The sequence below is a fragment of the Topomyia yanbarensis genome, chromosome 1 (genome assembly GCF_030247195.1).
Source record: "Topomyia yanbarensis strain Yona2022 chromosome 1, ASM3024719v1, whole genome shotgun sequence".
NCBI lineage: Eukaryota > Metazoa > Arthropoda > Insecta > Diptera > Culicidae > Topomyia > Topomyia yanbarensis.
In genome coordinates, this window is record NC_080670.1 from 74,555,023 (window position 1) to 74,572,244 (window position 17,222).

The 17,222-nt window shown below is 35.7% G+C and overlaps 1 protein-coding gene across 1 annotated transcript in view; it reads left to right on the forward strand.

Annotated features, from left to right (window-relative positions):
* The first annotated feature begins 1,181 nt into the window (after nucleotides 1–1,181).
* Nucleotides 1,182–17,222, forward strand: part of LOC131677951 (hematopoietically-expressed homeobox protein Hhex) — a 79,504-nt gene continuing 63,463 nt past the window's right edge. The window contains exon 1 of the mRNA XM_058958054.1: nucleotides 1,182–1,830. Coding sequence (XP_058814037.1) covers nucleotides 1,419–1,830 — 412 coding nt within the window. The 5' untranslated portion in view covers nucleotides 1,182–1,418. The remainder of the gene's footprint in view (nucleotides 1,831–17,222) is intronic.

Sequence of the window (17,222 nt, forward strand, 5' to 3'; positions counted from 1 at the left end):
GTCGTAAGAACTGAACATGCTTCATAAAACCCTTTTTAAATATATTGGAATGTCAAAATCGGAAAGAAGCTCTTCCATGTAACAGTCGATTAAAAAACCTCCGGTATAAAAACCGTAAAAAATATATTGGGCCCTTACAGAGGCGTCTTATACGGATTTAGCTGCGAGCCAATTATGCTGGAGGTTCCTTGCCGAATTTTTTCGGGTGAGAGCTTTCTAAGCGATTCTCATGCTGAAGGGTCTCTGTCCGATTTTTAAGCTGATTTGAAGATATTTGAAGTGGGTTTTACAAAGCAAGTTCTATCCTAAATTTTCGGTCGCTTAAATCTAAATGCAAGATTCTTAAAAAACGATAAACAAACATTCTAAAATCGATCAAACGTAAAAACCCCGATTTCGGCCGGGTTAAAATGATTTGGGAAAAACCGGGTAAAACCCATAAATAGAAACCCGGGAAGATGGATTTTTCCCAGCAGTACATCACTGCTAACAACGCAAGACATTTTCAAATTCACATAGTTGAAATAAATGAGAATGGCTCAATTGCACTTTGAGGTGAATTGAAATAGGTTTTTCTTATATTTTCTTGATCTAAATGAAGCAATTCAACCCATTTATTTAGCGCAACTCTACTGAATTCCAAATATATTGAATTAGAGAGATGTAATTTAAAATCTTAAATATAATATAAAATATGATCAAATCAACAGAAAAAGATAAAAATCAGTAAAAAGGATTCGTCAAATAGTAATTGAATAATACAGGATCATCAAGTGTGTGTAATTTACATTTTTTAGTTGATTTGTATGTAAATAAATTGAATGAAAACTTTTTGGATACGTGTTCACAATTATCGAACGACATTGATAATGTTCATGATGCATGACTCTAAATATATTTTCCACTGCATGTTTCTGAAGATTAAGAAATAAGCTTTGTATGTAGTAACTATATTGCAATATCAAGCGAATTGGATAATTGCACAAATGTTCAAAAACAAATCTTTTAGGTCGCCACCACCACCCATCAATTCACGAAACGATACACCAATGTATTAGTCTTTATCTGCATACAATCACCACGTTTATTTATCCTTATCGCCCAAAATTTGATTCCTAATAAACGGTTTAATATATATGATAGAAACTGATAAAACGCGGTTAGTCACAGTGAAGTATCGAACGAGGTGAACAGTGCGTTTTGTGATATGCTCATTCGTGTGGATTGCTGCTGATACAAAACTTGTCGAAATTTTCCGGATACTATTATCAAAACGTTAGTTCAACGAACATTGATGCAGCTGCAATCGGAGAAAAAGTCCAACGAATAGATTGTGCCAAAAAAGGTGACATTTGTGAAAATAAACTGTGTTGTGGTCGTTTATATACTAACTAAGCCACATAGAGTGGCAGTGATCAATGGAAATGGGATCATCGAAACGGAAATCGTCATTTAGAATAGACGACATTCTGCATCAGCAAGCAGAACAACAGCAGATGCTTTTCCACCACCAACAGCAATTAGTTCAGAGCAGTGTTTTAAAGCAGCTTTCTGATATGCACACATCTCAGCCCAGTTCTTCGACACCTTCGTCGACATCAACGGAATATTGCAGCAGTGGGCCCAAGACTCCACCTGTCTCCCCGCTCATTATTCAAAGCGGACCAGATTCGCCGAAGAAGCCTACTGCCCTGTATCCGAATCTGCTAGAGTTTCAGAAAAATACCTTCCCACTTCACCTACCATTCGGGGTTCCCACATTCAATACTGCGCTTAATCCTGCACTGAACGCCGCTTATTTAGAACATTACGCAAACGTCCTACATAAAGGTGAGCTTGTTTCCATTTGAATTTCCATATTATAGCATTTAACTATAGTTGCAAATAATGAGAACTCGCTGTAACTAAAGATACACTTTAGAGTAATTGAAAATGTCTCTTGACTGTCGAACTTATTTATAAAGGGTATTTTTCGGCTTATCAGTCGTGAATTAGACTATATTGTTTTAACTTCCAACGTTTCGATGGCTTTATTCCACCTTTATCAAAGATTAAAAATTTTGTTGTTTTCTTGTTATGTTAAGATTTGTTGAAAAAGTGAACCGTCCGACACTGACAAAATATTAGGACGGTTCACTTTTTCAACAAATCTTAACATAACAAGAAAACAACAACATTTTTAATCCTTGATAAAGGTGGAATAAAGCCATAGAAACGTTGGAAGTAAAAACAATATAGTTGTTTTCGCTGTCTAATTCACGACTGATAAGCCGAAAAATACCCTTTACAGATACACTTTAGAACTAAATACACAGTGCACTGATCCATACACGCGAAAAGTTAAATAAGCTTTCATGAAGATTGCCTGTTGATTGGAGGCTTATTCAGGTAAGATATTTAATGTCAAAAAAGAATTTTTGAAAGCACCCTATTCTAAACACGTGTGAGAAAGAGGAGGCAACACATAACAACACTTACAAAATATTTTTCATGTAAATGTTTCCCCAGTTTACGCTGTGAGATCTGGTCGTCACACAAGTTCAACAGTGAAACACTAGACACAAGGCGAACGAACAGCACCCACACAGAAAAACGAAACAAACTCGGCTAGCCCCACACAGGCCACCAAAAGGGTGTTCTTTTCCACCTTCCTTGGACACTTCCAGTCAGGCACGTAGCCAGAGGGGGGGCTAGGGGGCTAAAGCCCCTCCCGAAATTTTTCAAAAATGAATTTCAAAAACCGGCGATGTTTAACAAAATTTGTTGCTCATTTGGTTTGAACAAATCTTTGAGAAAAAGTTGAAGAAGGCTATTTCTAACCACCAAAGGCAATGGCCACGAAATTCAGTCACTTTATGCTTTTGCTCGAGCCAGTGCGACGCGAACGATAAAATTAGTAACTTTTATATTGTGTGTCTTGCCTAAAGAATAAAAGAAACTGTTACTATAATTGTTGCTGTAGTAATCTGTCGAGAAGCAAGAAGTGGTGCTCCAGCCAAATACGGTGATTATAAAATTATTGATGATTCGCTTAGGACCGAGTATTCATAATGTGGAACATTTCCTGAAGGTGTAAATGGAGGTTGGACTTTCGGAAGCGAGTTCTACCATGTCAGGCATTTAGCGCTCAACAAATTAGCCCAGATAAAACCATTCATTTCGAACAACTTAAAACACATGGTTGAAAGTGACAATGCTATAATTAAGATCCTCCTATATATGGACGATGAGAACATCAATGTTCCGCTACAAGATCGGATATCGCTTACTCGCAGATTAATGTCATATTTGGGAGAAATGGAATCCATTCGGAAGGATAATTATTGAGAGCGAGAAGCAAGGAACAAATCAGACATTCGCAAACATAAAGTCAAAATTGACGAATTGACATAAAGTTTTGCAAAAGTTTCACAGGAAACGGATAATTTGCTGTGATTTGAAAACAGACAACTCTAAAAGAAAGCCTCTTTTGAAAATTAGATGTAAGTGCGATGTGTTCTCTTCCATGTGTCGGAAGCAAGTGATGCTGAAATTATTAAGCTCACTTGTGTTTATAGTTTCTAGTTATTTTGGTGGTGATATATTTACCTAATTTTACGTAAATTAGAAGCATTCAGAATCAGTGCTAAGTAATTTTCTTTCGATTAGTGAACAAGTTCTGAGCAGTTTCGCTCAGTAGATTAAATTCTGGGTAGTTTTCATTAGTAGATTAAATCATTGAAATATATATTTTACATTGTCCAAAAACCCATGAAATCCGAAATAATACCTTCAAATGTTCAAATATAATATTTACTTAATCTAGGTAATCTTCTCAAGTTCCAACGGTTTTGCAAAATTCTGAACGTCAATGAGCTAATGAACTTATTCTTGCATTGTAGTGGAATCAGTAGTTTTTTGCACTCACTTTACATTTTGACTTTTACTATAGTTTCTAGGAAAATCAGTCTACGATATTTTTAATTCATAAGTCCAATGATATGAAAGTATCTAAAAAGAATCTACTTAAATAAATAAATAGATAGTTATTCTCAGTTGCCTGATAATATTGTCGAAGATAGCGTTTAACCCATTCCCCACGAGAGTCAAATGAAAAAACATGTGTTTTTCTCAGGATTATAATTACGCATACTTCGGATGAAGTCACAGAACTAGTAATAGTAGCCTGATCATGAAAATAGGAGTTGAAGTTCACTTTGTTCGGACATTCTTTGCAACGATAAACTTGGATTTCACACTGATATATTCCTATCCATGGAGACAACCTTGACGTTGGTTTCGTTCTCCTGTTTAGCAAATGCGTGTAAAGTTTCGTTAGGCGGGTTTTTGGATATTTTTGTACTCATTCCAATTTAGCGTCTTCTACACCTTGTAAACGTGTAGTCTAGAATGCGTAGCATTTTCAATCAGCCCTAAATACTTTGATCTCTTGATGAATCTTGAGAGAAATTTCTAACTTATAAACTAATAATAATCAAATTTAATTCGTCGATGCACTATAGCTTTTCTTGTAACAGACAACATATTTTTAGGGTTTTTAGTGTCTATTGTCTTAGTTATGGAATTGTTTTCACTAAGAACATTTCATAATTACATTCAGTTTACTGTGACTATCTCAAGTCATCAGAATTTATACATTTATGCAATAATTTTCAAGCCCCTCCCGAAACAAAATCCTGGCTACGGGCCTGCTTCCAGTCCACACAATACTGAAAAGTCCTACTCTATAGCATAACATTTATTTACAGTATTCACATTTGACTGTTTCGAACTACATATTTCTTAGCTTCGGTATGTAGGTACCCCGTCAAAAAATGCGGACGAACATGGTCAGGCGATTTAAAAAGTTTGACGTTTGACTCAACTCGCCTGTGCTAATTGCCCCTCGGAACAAATGCAATTTGCGAATGCGATTTAAAGGCAATTTCAATACCTAGACAAATTTTCTGGCGGCTGAAATGGACTTGGTTGTTTTTCGCGTTTTTCAAATATGGCGGTTTATGTTTGGTTTAAGCTTAAAATTGTTTTTTGAACAATTGGTGTGTTTTCACTTGTACTTTATTTGTCTGGTGCACTTCATTTAGCCAACGGATGTGGGAAATTGTGGAATCGTGTGTATGTATAGTAGAACAAGATCTCTGACCTAAAGTCTTAATGAACGTCAGATTGTGATATGTTTTGAAGTGCAATACCAATTTCACCATTGATTCTTCCTATATTTTGGTGGTAATTACCTAGTATACTGGTAAGTATATGTGAGTAGATAATGAATCCGAAAATAAGCATTATTTTTAATTTTCATATTAGGTAACTAAGGGCGATTAAATGGTGCGTTCCGTGGGCGATTAAGGGCGGGTTGGGTGGCAAAACATGACGGCGCAAATCGCCCAAATGTTGCATTTGAAATAGCCCCCTAATTGCCAGCAATTTACTGGCAAATTGAAGGGCAATTAGCGCTTCCGAGTTGGCAAATAGCCCCCCGTTAGCCAGCAACTTGCCCTTTTTGACTGGGTAGTGAAATGAAGTGCACGGTAAGCGAGACGCACAATGAGTTTTGATGGACTATCTTATTTAGCGATTCAAATTGTTATGGTAATACTGACCCGCTGCTTCCACAGGTTTTGGGATGGCTGAAGGGGAAGATGATCATGATCGACTGACTATCTGAGGAACATGGGATGCATATGATGAGACTGGCATTTTTTACTGAAATTATTGTTTCCATTGTCGATTTTTCATATATTTTCTAATCAGTGCCTTAAAATTTTAGTGAGTAAACCAGAAGCCCCTGAACAAGTTCATATTTGTCACTGTTGTGCTATTTTATGACAAGCGCCATTTAGCACATTTCGAGAGAAACGATTTTTAAATATCTATAAAATTATAGATGGTCGAAACAACTCAGGAAAGACAATACATGCCTCGTTCTCTTCTGTATTAATCTCAGAAGTCATAAGTGTATATTAATGTTAAAATTTGCATGAACAGAATTTCCCATACAAATAAAGCATCAATTATTAACTTTTATTCATATCCTCGGCCTAATTTAGTCTGGAAATAATCGGCGAAATGCATTTTAGAGAATATTGGTCAAGAAATCTAGAAAAAAAAGTTATTTTTGGTTACAGTATTGCCAAACATGCAATATTACCAGTTTAAAAGTAAAACTGCTTTTTCCTCACAATGCATGTACTACTCTTTTAAAAATTATTATGCCATTCCTAAGACATTCTTACACCTAAAATCATCTAAAACTTCAATATATATTGCGCCAATTCCAAGATACAGTGATTTGAAGCAAAAATCCTATACATTTATTTTGTAAGAAATGTAAAACTCACAATTTCCCATCAATTTCTCGCTATTGCTAACCAAGTAGAATTTCAAAATTCTGGAAACGCCACCTTGTAGAGATTTTTCGGACAAGGAATGTGGCATATCTAACTCGGTTTGCTCCAAAATGAGGTTTGTCATAAGATAGCACAACAGCGACGATTTGGCATAAGGCTTTCGATTGAGCAAATGAAAAATAAATTTTGTGACCGTCTACCGTATGTGAGATTGCAACAATTTACACTATTGAGCAAACGATAAAATAAAGTTAAATTGCAAAATATGCTGTGTTACCATTACCATTAGGAGAAATGGTGGTAAAATGAACACGTTAAGCATGGTCATTGTTTTCTAACTAACAGGTGATTGAGATACTACAATCTATTAATTTATTTATCTCAAGTCGTCAATCAGATGTAGACCGGTTTCTTACAGTAATTATTAAACTAACTTAACACTAGTTAAAATTTTTATTTATTTTAAACTGCTGCTTAAGTTTTGTTTTCGACATAGTAAAGTCAATGCTTTCGCAATGCTTGTTGTAAATATTCATCATTTGCTTTAAAGGCAACTTGGCATAATTAGTACGATGGCGAATTGTACAAAAGATACTGCGGTTACGTAGTTGTCGAGAAGGAGCATAAAAATTTAGTTTCGATAATAGTTCGATTGAATCAATACGATGTGATACAATTTCGTTTACAAATGATACCATAGAAAATTCACGACGATCTTTCAAGGTTTGAATGTCAATTAGCATGCACCGTGCTTCATAAGATGGCAAATGGTTCTACCCCATTTGGCATAATGTGATATGGGATAATGACATTTGGCATAATGTCATATGGCATAATGACCATTTGGCATAATTGTTATTTGGCATAATGGTTATTTGGCATAATAGTCAGTTGGCATAAAGGTGACTTGGCATAATGACCATTTGGCATAAAGACTATTTGGCATAACGCCATTTGGCATAATTCTATTTGGTATATTTTTTATTTGGCAAAGTGAACATTGCATTAACGACAAGTTTGCATCTAAGGATTTCATTCTACTTATGTAAATTTTAATTATTTTTTTTCGACTATGTTAGTCACATTTTTCTTTTTTACGTTTTAACGACATTCAATTATCTAGAGATTACTGGGTAGGGAAAGTTATGAAACTTAGAGCCATAGTACTCAAGTGAGAGCAAGGATGTGAAGTAAACAGATCGGAAAGCTAGAAGTGGCAGGGTCATTAGAACAGGCTTAATATCATGCGGGCTTAATTTTTGCCTTCTGATAATGAGGGTCGAGCTTAGGTAGAATAACTACGAATCACTCGAGTTCACTATCATGTGTCCTGATAAAGGTAGACGTATCTATCTTTACCGTGACAACCGCCGGAGGGCCTGAGTGACTCAGTTCGTCGAGATCGGAAAAAATATGTGTGTCTATGTGCGTATGTGTAAAAAATGTCACTCATTTTTCTCAGAGATGGCTGTCCCAAACTTAGTCTCAAATGAAAAGTGCAACCTTCCCATCGGCTGCTATTGAATTTTGTATCGATCGGAATTCTGGTTCCGGAATGACGGGTTTAAGAGTGCGACCACACAGAAATTTCCCATATAAACTATAGGAAATATTGAAAATAGAATTTTTATTTTTGATGCCAGATGTCTTTAAGGTGCATAAAACTTCGAGATTTGATGCAAACTAAAAAAAAAGGACAAAAATTTACTTTTTTTTTTGATTTTTGTATATTTTTGCTTTTCTCATATAGAAAGGACATGAATCCCCTTAAATCACCCCTCAGACCAACACCCCACCCAGCCCTCATAAGCTCCCCCCCAACCCCATCATCTTTAAACCACCACCATATCACAAAGCATAACAAATTAAGCTGGGGAGTCGTTCATTCGTTCACTATCATGTGTCCTGATAAAGGTAGACGTATATATCTTTACCGTGACAACCGGAGGTCTACCTTTATCAGGACACATGATAGTGAACTCGGGTGATTCGTAGTTATTCTGCCTAAGCTCGACCCTCATTATCAGAAGGCAAAAATTAAGCCCGCATGATATTAAGCCTGTTCTAATGACCCTGCCACTTCTAACTTTCCGATCTGTTTACTTCACATCCTTGCTCTCACTTAAGTACTATGGCTCTAAGTTTCATAACTTTCCCTACCCAGTAATCTCTAGCTAATTGAATGTCGTTAAAACGTAAAAAAGTAAATTTTAAATAAAAATCTTGACAATCTTTCTATTTAAGAACAGCTCATGTTTAAAAGAAGGAAAAATCATCAATGATTTATACCGAACTATCTAGTCTGTACTTATCCTAATTATTGAAAGATAAATGACATACTTTACTGAAAATTCATCCTTTTTTTAATTATGAGCTGTTCTTTAATGTGAAAGTTTGCAAATCCCTAATTTCATATTTCCACAATTTATGATATCTTACTCAAAGCAAATTTTACTTTTAAAATCCTTGTGTAAATAAATTCAGTAAACTAAGCATTTGTTCTGGTTCTGTTTCTTCCAATAGTTTATGTGCAAATTAAAACAAAATAAATTATATTTAATGATTTTATTCGTATTCACCGTCATAGGGTTTAGAAAATTTAATTTAATTTATTGCAAGCCCAGATTTGCTGCTATTGCTTGAAGATAATCAATAGTATCAAAATTTTCTAAGTTCGTAACGATTTTGCACAGTTTCGCATTAATTATCTGATTTTTGGTACGACGCTTCTTCTCGGAGGTAAGTGACATATGCCCCAAGATTTGTGAAGCGATAAATTTTTCCTCTAGTTTCAGTTCTTCGATGATATGCATCAGACCAGCACTGCGACCCACCAGACGATTCCAATGACCGCGCCATGCTTCAATTTGGTTGGTGGGATTTCATCTTTCACGTTTCGGTACACCGACCAAAGATCAGGAGGATACAAAGGTTCCGTTGTATGTACTCGACCTGGTTTTGTTGTTAGTCTGGATTTGCCTAACACATAATATTCTTCAACATACTTGAAAAATCCAGTAAGTTCAGTCGGTGCTGATGATTTGATGTTTGCGTAGGCGTCAGATCTTTTTTCGACAGGTAAAAATGCGAGAGCCTGTGTTTTGCCTTTCTCATATAGAAAGGTTATGCAATTACTCTGAAAATCGTCAATCTAATTCCGGGCCGGAGGGCCTGAGTGACTCAGTTCGTCGAAATCGGAAAAAGTATGTGTAAAAAATGTCACTCATTTTTCTCAGAGATGGCTGTCCCAAACTTAGTCTCAAATGAAAAGTGCAACCTTCCCATCGGCTGCTATTGAATTTTGTATCGATCGGAATTCTGGTTCCGGAATGACGGGTTTAAGAGTGCGACCACACAGAAATTTCCCATATAAACTATAGGAAATATTGAAAATAGAATTTTTATTTTTGATGTCAGATGTCTTTAAGGTGCATAAAACTTCGAGATTTGATGCAAACTAAAAAAAGGACAAAAATTTACTTTTTTTTTGATTTTTGTATATTTTTGCTTTTCTCATATAGAAAGGATATGAATTCCCTTAAATCACCCCTCAGACCAACACCCCACCCAGCCCTCATAAGCTCCCCCCCCCCAACCCCATCATCTTTAAACCACCACCATATCACAAACCATAACAAATTAAGCTGGGGAGTCGTTCGTTCGTGGGATTTTCGCCCTCCTCACACACCCACCACCGCATGACAAAATGAGTTAGCAAGCAGATAACATTGAACTAATGCTTATTAGGCTTATTAAGTATGATATTTTTTTTTGTTTCAAGTGTTTCACCGTCGACACGTATCTCATCAAGTTCGTGGCTGGCAAGCCATTGCGAATAAGTGCAAAGTGTTCTAAGAATGTAATGGACTTAAGTGCAAAGTGTTCTAAGAATGTAATGGACAGTTATTTTGAAAATAACCTGCCACCGAGCCGTAGTTTATAGAAATGAGAAATGCACAATTGAACCGCTAGGTGCATTAAAACAGGTTTTTTGTATGTATTAAAATAGTTTTCATTTTTGTTGAAAATCTGTAACAAACGATTTTGTTGGATATATTTCCACCAGTTCATGCTTAAATGAAAAAAAAAAAAACATCCATTATGCCTTGAACCAGGGAACTCTTCGGCAAACGCATTGATAAGAGCCTTTCCAAATCTGTTAAAATCACTTCTGGATGCAATTCAACGTCGATCTCATCAGCAATTTCGATAAGCTTGGACAATACTGCTGTATAGAGAGATTCTGATTTGCTTGTCATCAGAGCAAACGCCAAAGGGAAGATGCAGTGCTCCCCTCGATAGTAAAACGCAGACGAAATAAACTAGTTGAATATATTGCAGACCCGGTTGATCTTTCCTGGACCGTCAATCACCATTCTCCCTGCACTCATAATGCATAGGCATTCTCCTTGTTGGCGCACATTCAGCAAATGCGGGGTGCTAATTGGTTATGCTAAATCACCCTTATGCCAAATGGCATTATGCCAAATTACCATTATGATAAATAACCTTTATGCCAAATGTCTATTATGCCAAATTGACATTATGCCAAATGGTCATTATGCCAAATGGTCATTATGCCAAATGGTCATTATGCCAAATAGTATTATGCCAAAGGGCATTATGCCAAATGACATTATACCAAATGGGATAGAGCCATGGCAAATGTAGTCCAGTCCAACCTAGTTTACGAAGAGCAAACTGCTTTTGAACTGATTCTTTCCGGTTTGCATGCGTTGCTGAAAAAGCGATTAAACTATACTACAATATGCTAGTGTTGGACGCACATAGCCTACATATAATGTTTTTATTGTGTAGGGATCTTGGAAATTATAGCTGAAGTGTTTAATAAAACCTAGTGTGCTGTTTGCTTTGTTAATTATTGTGTTGTAATGATCTAGGAATGTTATTTTGGAATCTATGATAACTCCTAGATTTCTTATTCTATCACACTTTTCTACTTGTTGATTTCCCAATAAGATTCTATTGTTCTGTATATTATTCTTTCTACTCAATGTTATGGAATTACATTTTTTTACATTCAGTTTTAGAAGGCTTTTATTACACCATGTATAAAACATATTTACTTCGTATTGAAATGTCTGAAAATTCTTACCATTTCTTATTTCTAGAAAACAGATTCATATCATCAGCATATATAAGAACTTTTACATTTTTTAGAATGAAGGAAATGTCGTTAACAAATAAAATAAAGAATAGCAGGCTCAAATGAGACTCCTGATGTAACTTGAATTGGGATTGATTTTATCCCTTTTTTGTTCACGATTTGTAAGATATGATTGTACCCATGTAAGAAGTCCTGGTTCAGACCCTATTTTTTCTAATTTAAAAAGTAACATGGGTATGTCAATGCGATCAAATGCTTTGCTAAAATCTGTATAAAGAGCTTCTACGTAGTTGCTGTTAGTGTGTAGTTAATGAACTCGAGTAGATTTGTACTTGTAGAACGCCCTTTGAAAAAACCATGTAGCACATGAGTAATTGTTCTTGATTTGGTGAAATAAATTTTCATTAACAATTCTAGAGAAAATTTTGAATAGGACGTAAGTAACAATGAGAGATTCTCTTTGGGGTCTTTCTCTTCTGTTCATTACTCATTTCATTTCAACATTTACTACTCTACTCTTTGCATAATATTCTAGTAAAAACCGTCGGCTTTCGATATATACTGGAAAATTAGTTCAAAGTGTTGTAATGACGTAGTAACAAACGAAAGAGAAAGTAAACAAAGAGAGGCTCTCAATGTTACTTACGTCCTATTGAAAATTTTCTCTAGAATTGCCTCGAAAATCTTGAGAATGCACGAGACGATAGCTATTCCACGATAGTTACGCACATCGGATTTTTTACCATTTTTAAAAATTGGAACTAGGAAAGAGCCTTTCCACGTTTTAGGAAAACAACCTGATTCTAGAGACATGTTAAAAAGCCAAAAGAAAGTAACGGTTATTTCCATTGACAATGTTTTTAAAAATACCGGTGGAACGCCATCAGGTCCAGGGCTTTTAGAGCTATCTAAGTTTTTTAAGGCATCCATGATTGTATGTACTTTTATCTGTTTAATGTGAATATCTCTTGAAAGTTCTGGGAGAAATGAAAAGTATTCACGCTCTCGATCCTTCTCCGAAAATGTAGTGTAAACTTCTTGGAAGAATGTTGCAAAAAGATTGCAGATTTCCTCTGAGTTATCGCCTATCTTTCCATCAAGATGCATTTCTGTTGGGAAATAATCCGATTTAATTTTAGTTTTTATGTAATTAAAGAAGTTTTTTGGGCAAGTTTTTATATTGCGTTCTGTTCTTGTATTGTACTCTACAAACGCGATATCAATGGCAAGGTTCAATTGATCGCATAGATTTAAATAGTTTATTAAGTTATCTTCGCTGTTATATTTTTTGTAGATTGTGTGTGCAGAAAGATTTTTTAAATTTTTGATTTCTCTATTAAACCACTCTATATGTTTCTTGTTAGGCATGTTTTGTACACATTTGGTGAAAATATTCGGTATAAACGCATTTTTTCAAACAATATTTTTGATTTCAAAACATGTCCAAAAATGAGACACGTTTATAGCGTGAGGGTAAAATGAACATTGGTAAAATGAACATCTTCTAGTGACCTGCAAAATGTCCTGTATGTATGCAATGCGTAGCGTTGGAAAGCATTTTCCGAATAATTGAATACTTTACGCTGACGTCCAGGCCCGATGAGAGGGGGGGTCAGCCGGGGCAATTGCCCTGGGGCCCGGGTCGCGTTTGGGGGCCCGAATTTTTATCCGGAAGATGGGTGAAAACGTCTGGTATTCATAGAAGAGCAAGAAAAATAAGAATTGTAATTTCTTTGTAATTATTCATCCTATTAAATTGTCATATGATGAAAGCGGAGAAAAATTTGAAAGACATTTTAATCTAATAACTTGAGAATTCGAAATTGTGAATACCAGAGCTTTATTTTATATTTAACTTTTTTTATTTCGACTATGTTAGTCACATTTTCTTTTTACATTTTAACGACATTCAGTTAGCTAGAGATTACTGGGTAGGGAAATTTATGAAAATTAGAGCCATAGTACTCAAGTGAGAGCAAGGATGTGAAGTAAACAGATCGGAAAACTAGAAGTGGCAGGGTCATTAGAACAGGCTTAATATCGTACGGGCTTAATCTTTGTCTTCTGTTAATGAGGGTCGAGCTTAGGCAGTATAACTACGAATCACCCAAGTTCACTAACATGTGTCCTGGTATCGATAGACGTGTCCATCTTTATCGTGACAACCGACGATATATTTAACATTTGTTAAAACAAACGTTCTTAGAGGAGTTGTCTACTTTATGTACTAGGTCAACAAAACCGAGTTTTTTGTTTGAATTGGCAGAATACTTTACAAAACGTTCAGAAGCCAATTCAATGTATTTTCGAAGAGAACAGCGCCAAACAGAAATGCAAGCACACGGACGTATCCGTCCTCTTCTGCGTTCGTTTCTTTACTGGTGGTACCGGTTGTTGGATTGCAGACACTGGGAGTATTTTATTGAGTGAATATTTGTTTCTGTAAGATCCACAAATCTTGGTTTTGAAGCTTTTTGTGGTTTGGCATAAGATAACGATGTGCTGTTAGCGGTTATAGTAGGCGGACTTTTCTTAGCTACTTCTGTACAATGTTTTAGGTGGTGCAGTGTTTTTTGGAGAATTTGCGCATAGGAATCTGCCCTGGGTGCATAACCGGTGTTGTCTGATGAGATGTTCCATGTTCGGTTAATATGCATAAAATGGTTTTGTAAAAAGGAATTAGTTTGTTCACAAGCATTCTCACCACAGGAAAAGGTTTGGAATTACCCTGGAAAATGTTCCTCAATGTTATTAAATCCATTTCTCCGTACCTTGGTATAAACTTTTTTTTTATCGCCATGTCAGGAGTGGGCAGAGATAAATCGTGTAAGCGCACCTGTTTAGAGCCGTTGTCTATATATACGGGGATGCTTTAGTTAACGTTGCCGCATTCGTTGGCGTGTTGTATGTTGTTTCGCGTAACGAATGACTGTGATTAATGTTTTATATGGTGCAATTGTAGGATATTAGCTCCTGCCACATTGAGCACCTTTTTCACTTTTAGTAATTGTTTCACTTCTCGAATAGCTGGTCTCAAAGAACATTTCCAAAAAAACAATAGCAACACAATTTATCCACAGTGGGGCTAGTTTTTGCCGGGGATCTATGGCGGAACGATTTTAGCTTGGACTCCGGGAGGGATGAGTAGGTAGACTGACCTTAATTAACCGGTAATTGAAATAAATTTTTATTTGTATATTTGTATTTTTATAGCACGTTAAAATAATTTTTCGCCAAAAATGCTTTGTGTTAAGATGGAACACTAATTTTGGGCGTCGCTAGAGATGTTTGTGATATCCATAAGAAGCCAATTGCTATGTGCCAAATAAGGAAATCAAATCAGTTCAATTCAGTCACCAGTACTAGCAGTCGTTTGCCCGCTGTACTCGCAGTTGTTTTATTTGCGTTTAATTCCTTATTACTGCGTTCTGTGTCATTTTTTGTCTATTACTGTATATTCCAACAGCGTATTAAAACCGACTTCTACATTAAAACATCACATTCCTTTCCAAAAAAACCTTCATAAAAGCTATGATTAGAAAATTTTCTGGGGTACATTTGTACCCCAGAGCTATTTGCAATCCCTGTTATTCCGTTACGGTTTATTTTAACTGCAAGCAAACTTTATCATAAATCAATTTGATTATTAAACTTCCATTAAAGCTGGTGCAACCTATTTGTTTCACTTAAATAACCTAACAGTGCCTGCTTAAAATTTGTCTGGGGTACAAATGTACCCCACAAAACCGTTTACGTTAGTGTTTTATCATGTGTATATAATTCGGAAAATTTATTATATCTTTTTTATAAGCAAAATATCGATACATAGTAACTTGCGTGAATTTGTATAGGCTTCAACATTGCTGAACAATTAAATCTGTTATTTGATTTAATAATGCTACTACAGCAAAGTAACTAGAAAAGGCGCTTGGATCGTAATCGTATTTTTTGGTTTTGATGTCAAAATATGATTTGTATATAATATGTACTACGCACAACTCAATTCCTCATCTTCTGTAGCCCAAGTTCTGGAACGTACAATGCACTGGTCTGTTCCTTCATCGCCTATTTTAACTTCGTTACTGCATATTGCTGTATATTTACTATTTGTATTGTATTTGTATTTGGTGTTCAAACAAGCATCGGAATAAATGCACTTTTTGGTCGGTTTTTGAATTATTTACTATTTGTTCAAAAGGCAATTTAATAATATTTACAAATATATAAATTCAATAAAAACTAGGCATATTAGAACGGTTTTAATTCTGGGGTACGAATGTACCCCACAAAACCGTTTACGTATAGAAAAAGTTACGAAACCGTTGTAGGGTTAAACGAGAATTACGAGCTGAATTTGCTACCTTATTCTTGCTAACAACAAAAGCTAAAAACTGCTCCACCGCTACCAACAGATAAATCTACCCGTGTATCATTTTGTCTAAACCACAGAAGCAAAATATCGTAGGGGAGCCCGGGGCTAGTTGGCGGTTGAGGTTAGTTGGCGGAATCCCTTTTTCTCTGTTTCAATTAGACATATAGCGGTGGCTCTTCTTGTGTACCTCAAGTTAGGTAAAACCCGTTATCCAATGTGTTTTTGTTGCAAAACGATTTGTTTGGTGGAAGTTGTGGGTGATATTGTGTTTTCGAGTATACCACGTAAATGTTCTAAATTTTAAATGCTTTGCGTTATTTAGAGTGATTTTAAATCTATTTCCCGAATGATTATATTTTTCGACAGCGCGTGAAAAGAGCATCCGTATAGATATTACATCTATCCACAAACAAAAGTAATTTTTTAAATAATTTTTAATAAAATATGCGGTTGAGGCAAGTTGGCGGTGCTGCACGTGGGATAAGTTGGCGGTACTATTTACAGTGCAATAAAATCATGAAATATTTTTATTTCTGGAATTCACTCCAAAGTAAGAAAATCTTTTTCTTGTGTATCTCGCCAATGTAGGAGACATTTATTCCGGCCAATTGCATAAAAAATTTCGAAAATTTTCTTTTGTATAGGGAATACGCGTCAAAGTCAAAATTCCGGGGTATTGAAACTGAAATATAATAGCAAATGTCGGTTCATATACAGTTTTCTCGAAAAGACATTCAGCACGTTTCAAAAGGACCCTTGAAGTAATTGAATCTCCATTTGATTGCTTAGTTTTTGGCGTATACTCACATACCGCCAACTTACCCCGGGGCCGGGGTAAGTCAGCGGGTTTTCCGCGTCACATATTTTTGTCTCTAAAAATGGAGACAATGCATCAAACACTTTAAAAAAATCGGCGATAAAAATTGAAACCAAAAAATCCCGCCAACTAGCCCCAGTCTCCCTTACTTCAACCTACTGTGTCGAACGTGAATAAAAATGAATGACGATCAAAGCGGAAAATGGCCGTACTGTGGTGAAACTGTATTCCTGTTTACGAGGTGTCCCTTAAAATCACCTGTTGGAGAAGTTAAAAATATCAAATTTGCAAATGGAGGTAAAGATGATCAATGTCTATACCTTACAATTTCATAGTTGGACATAGTGTACTGATTATTTTTCAGACTAATAATCAAGTAGACGCGTTTATTGCGCAAAATTAAATATATCATTGAATGTGGCAACATGAAGTCAGTACCTCTGTATATATAAAGGCGATGACACAAACGTGGTGCGAATACACGGATTATCTCCATATACCTCTAATAAGGTTGTTAACCATTGTGTACATTTTTAACAGGGCAAAAGAGTACCC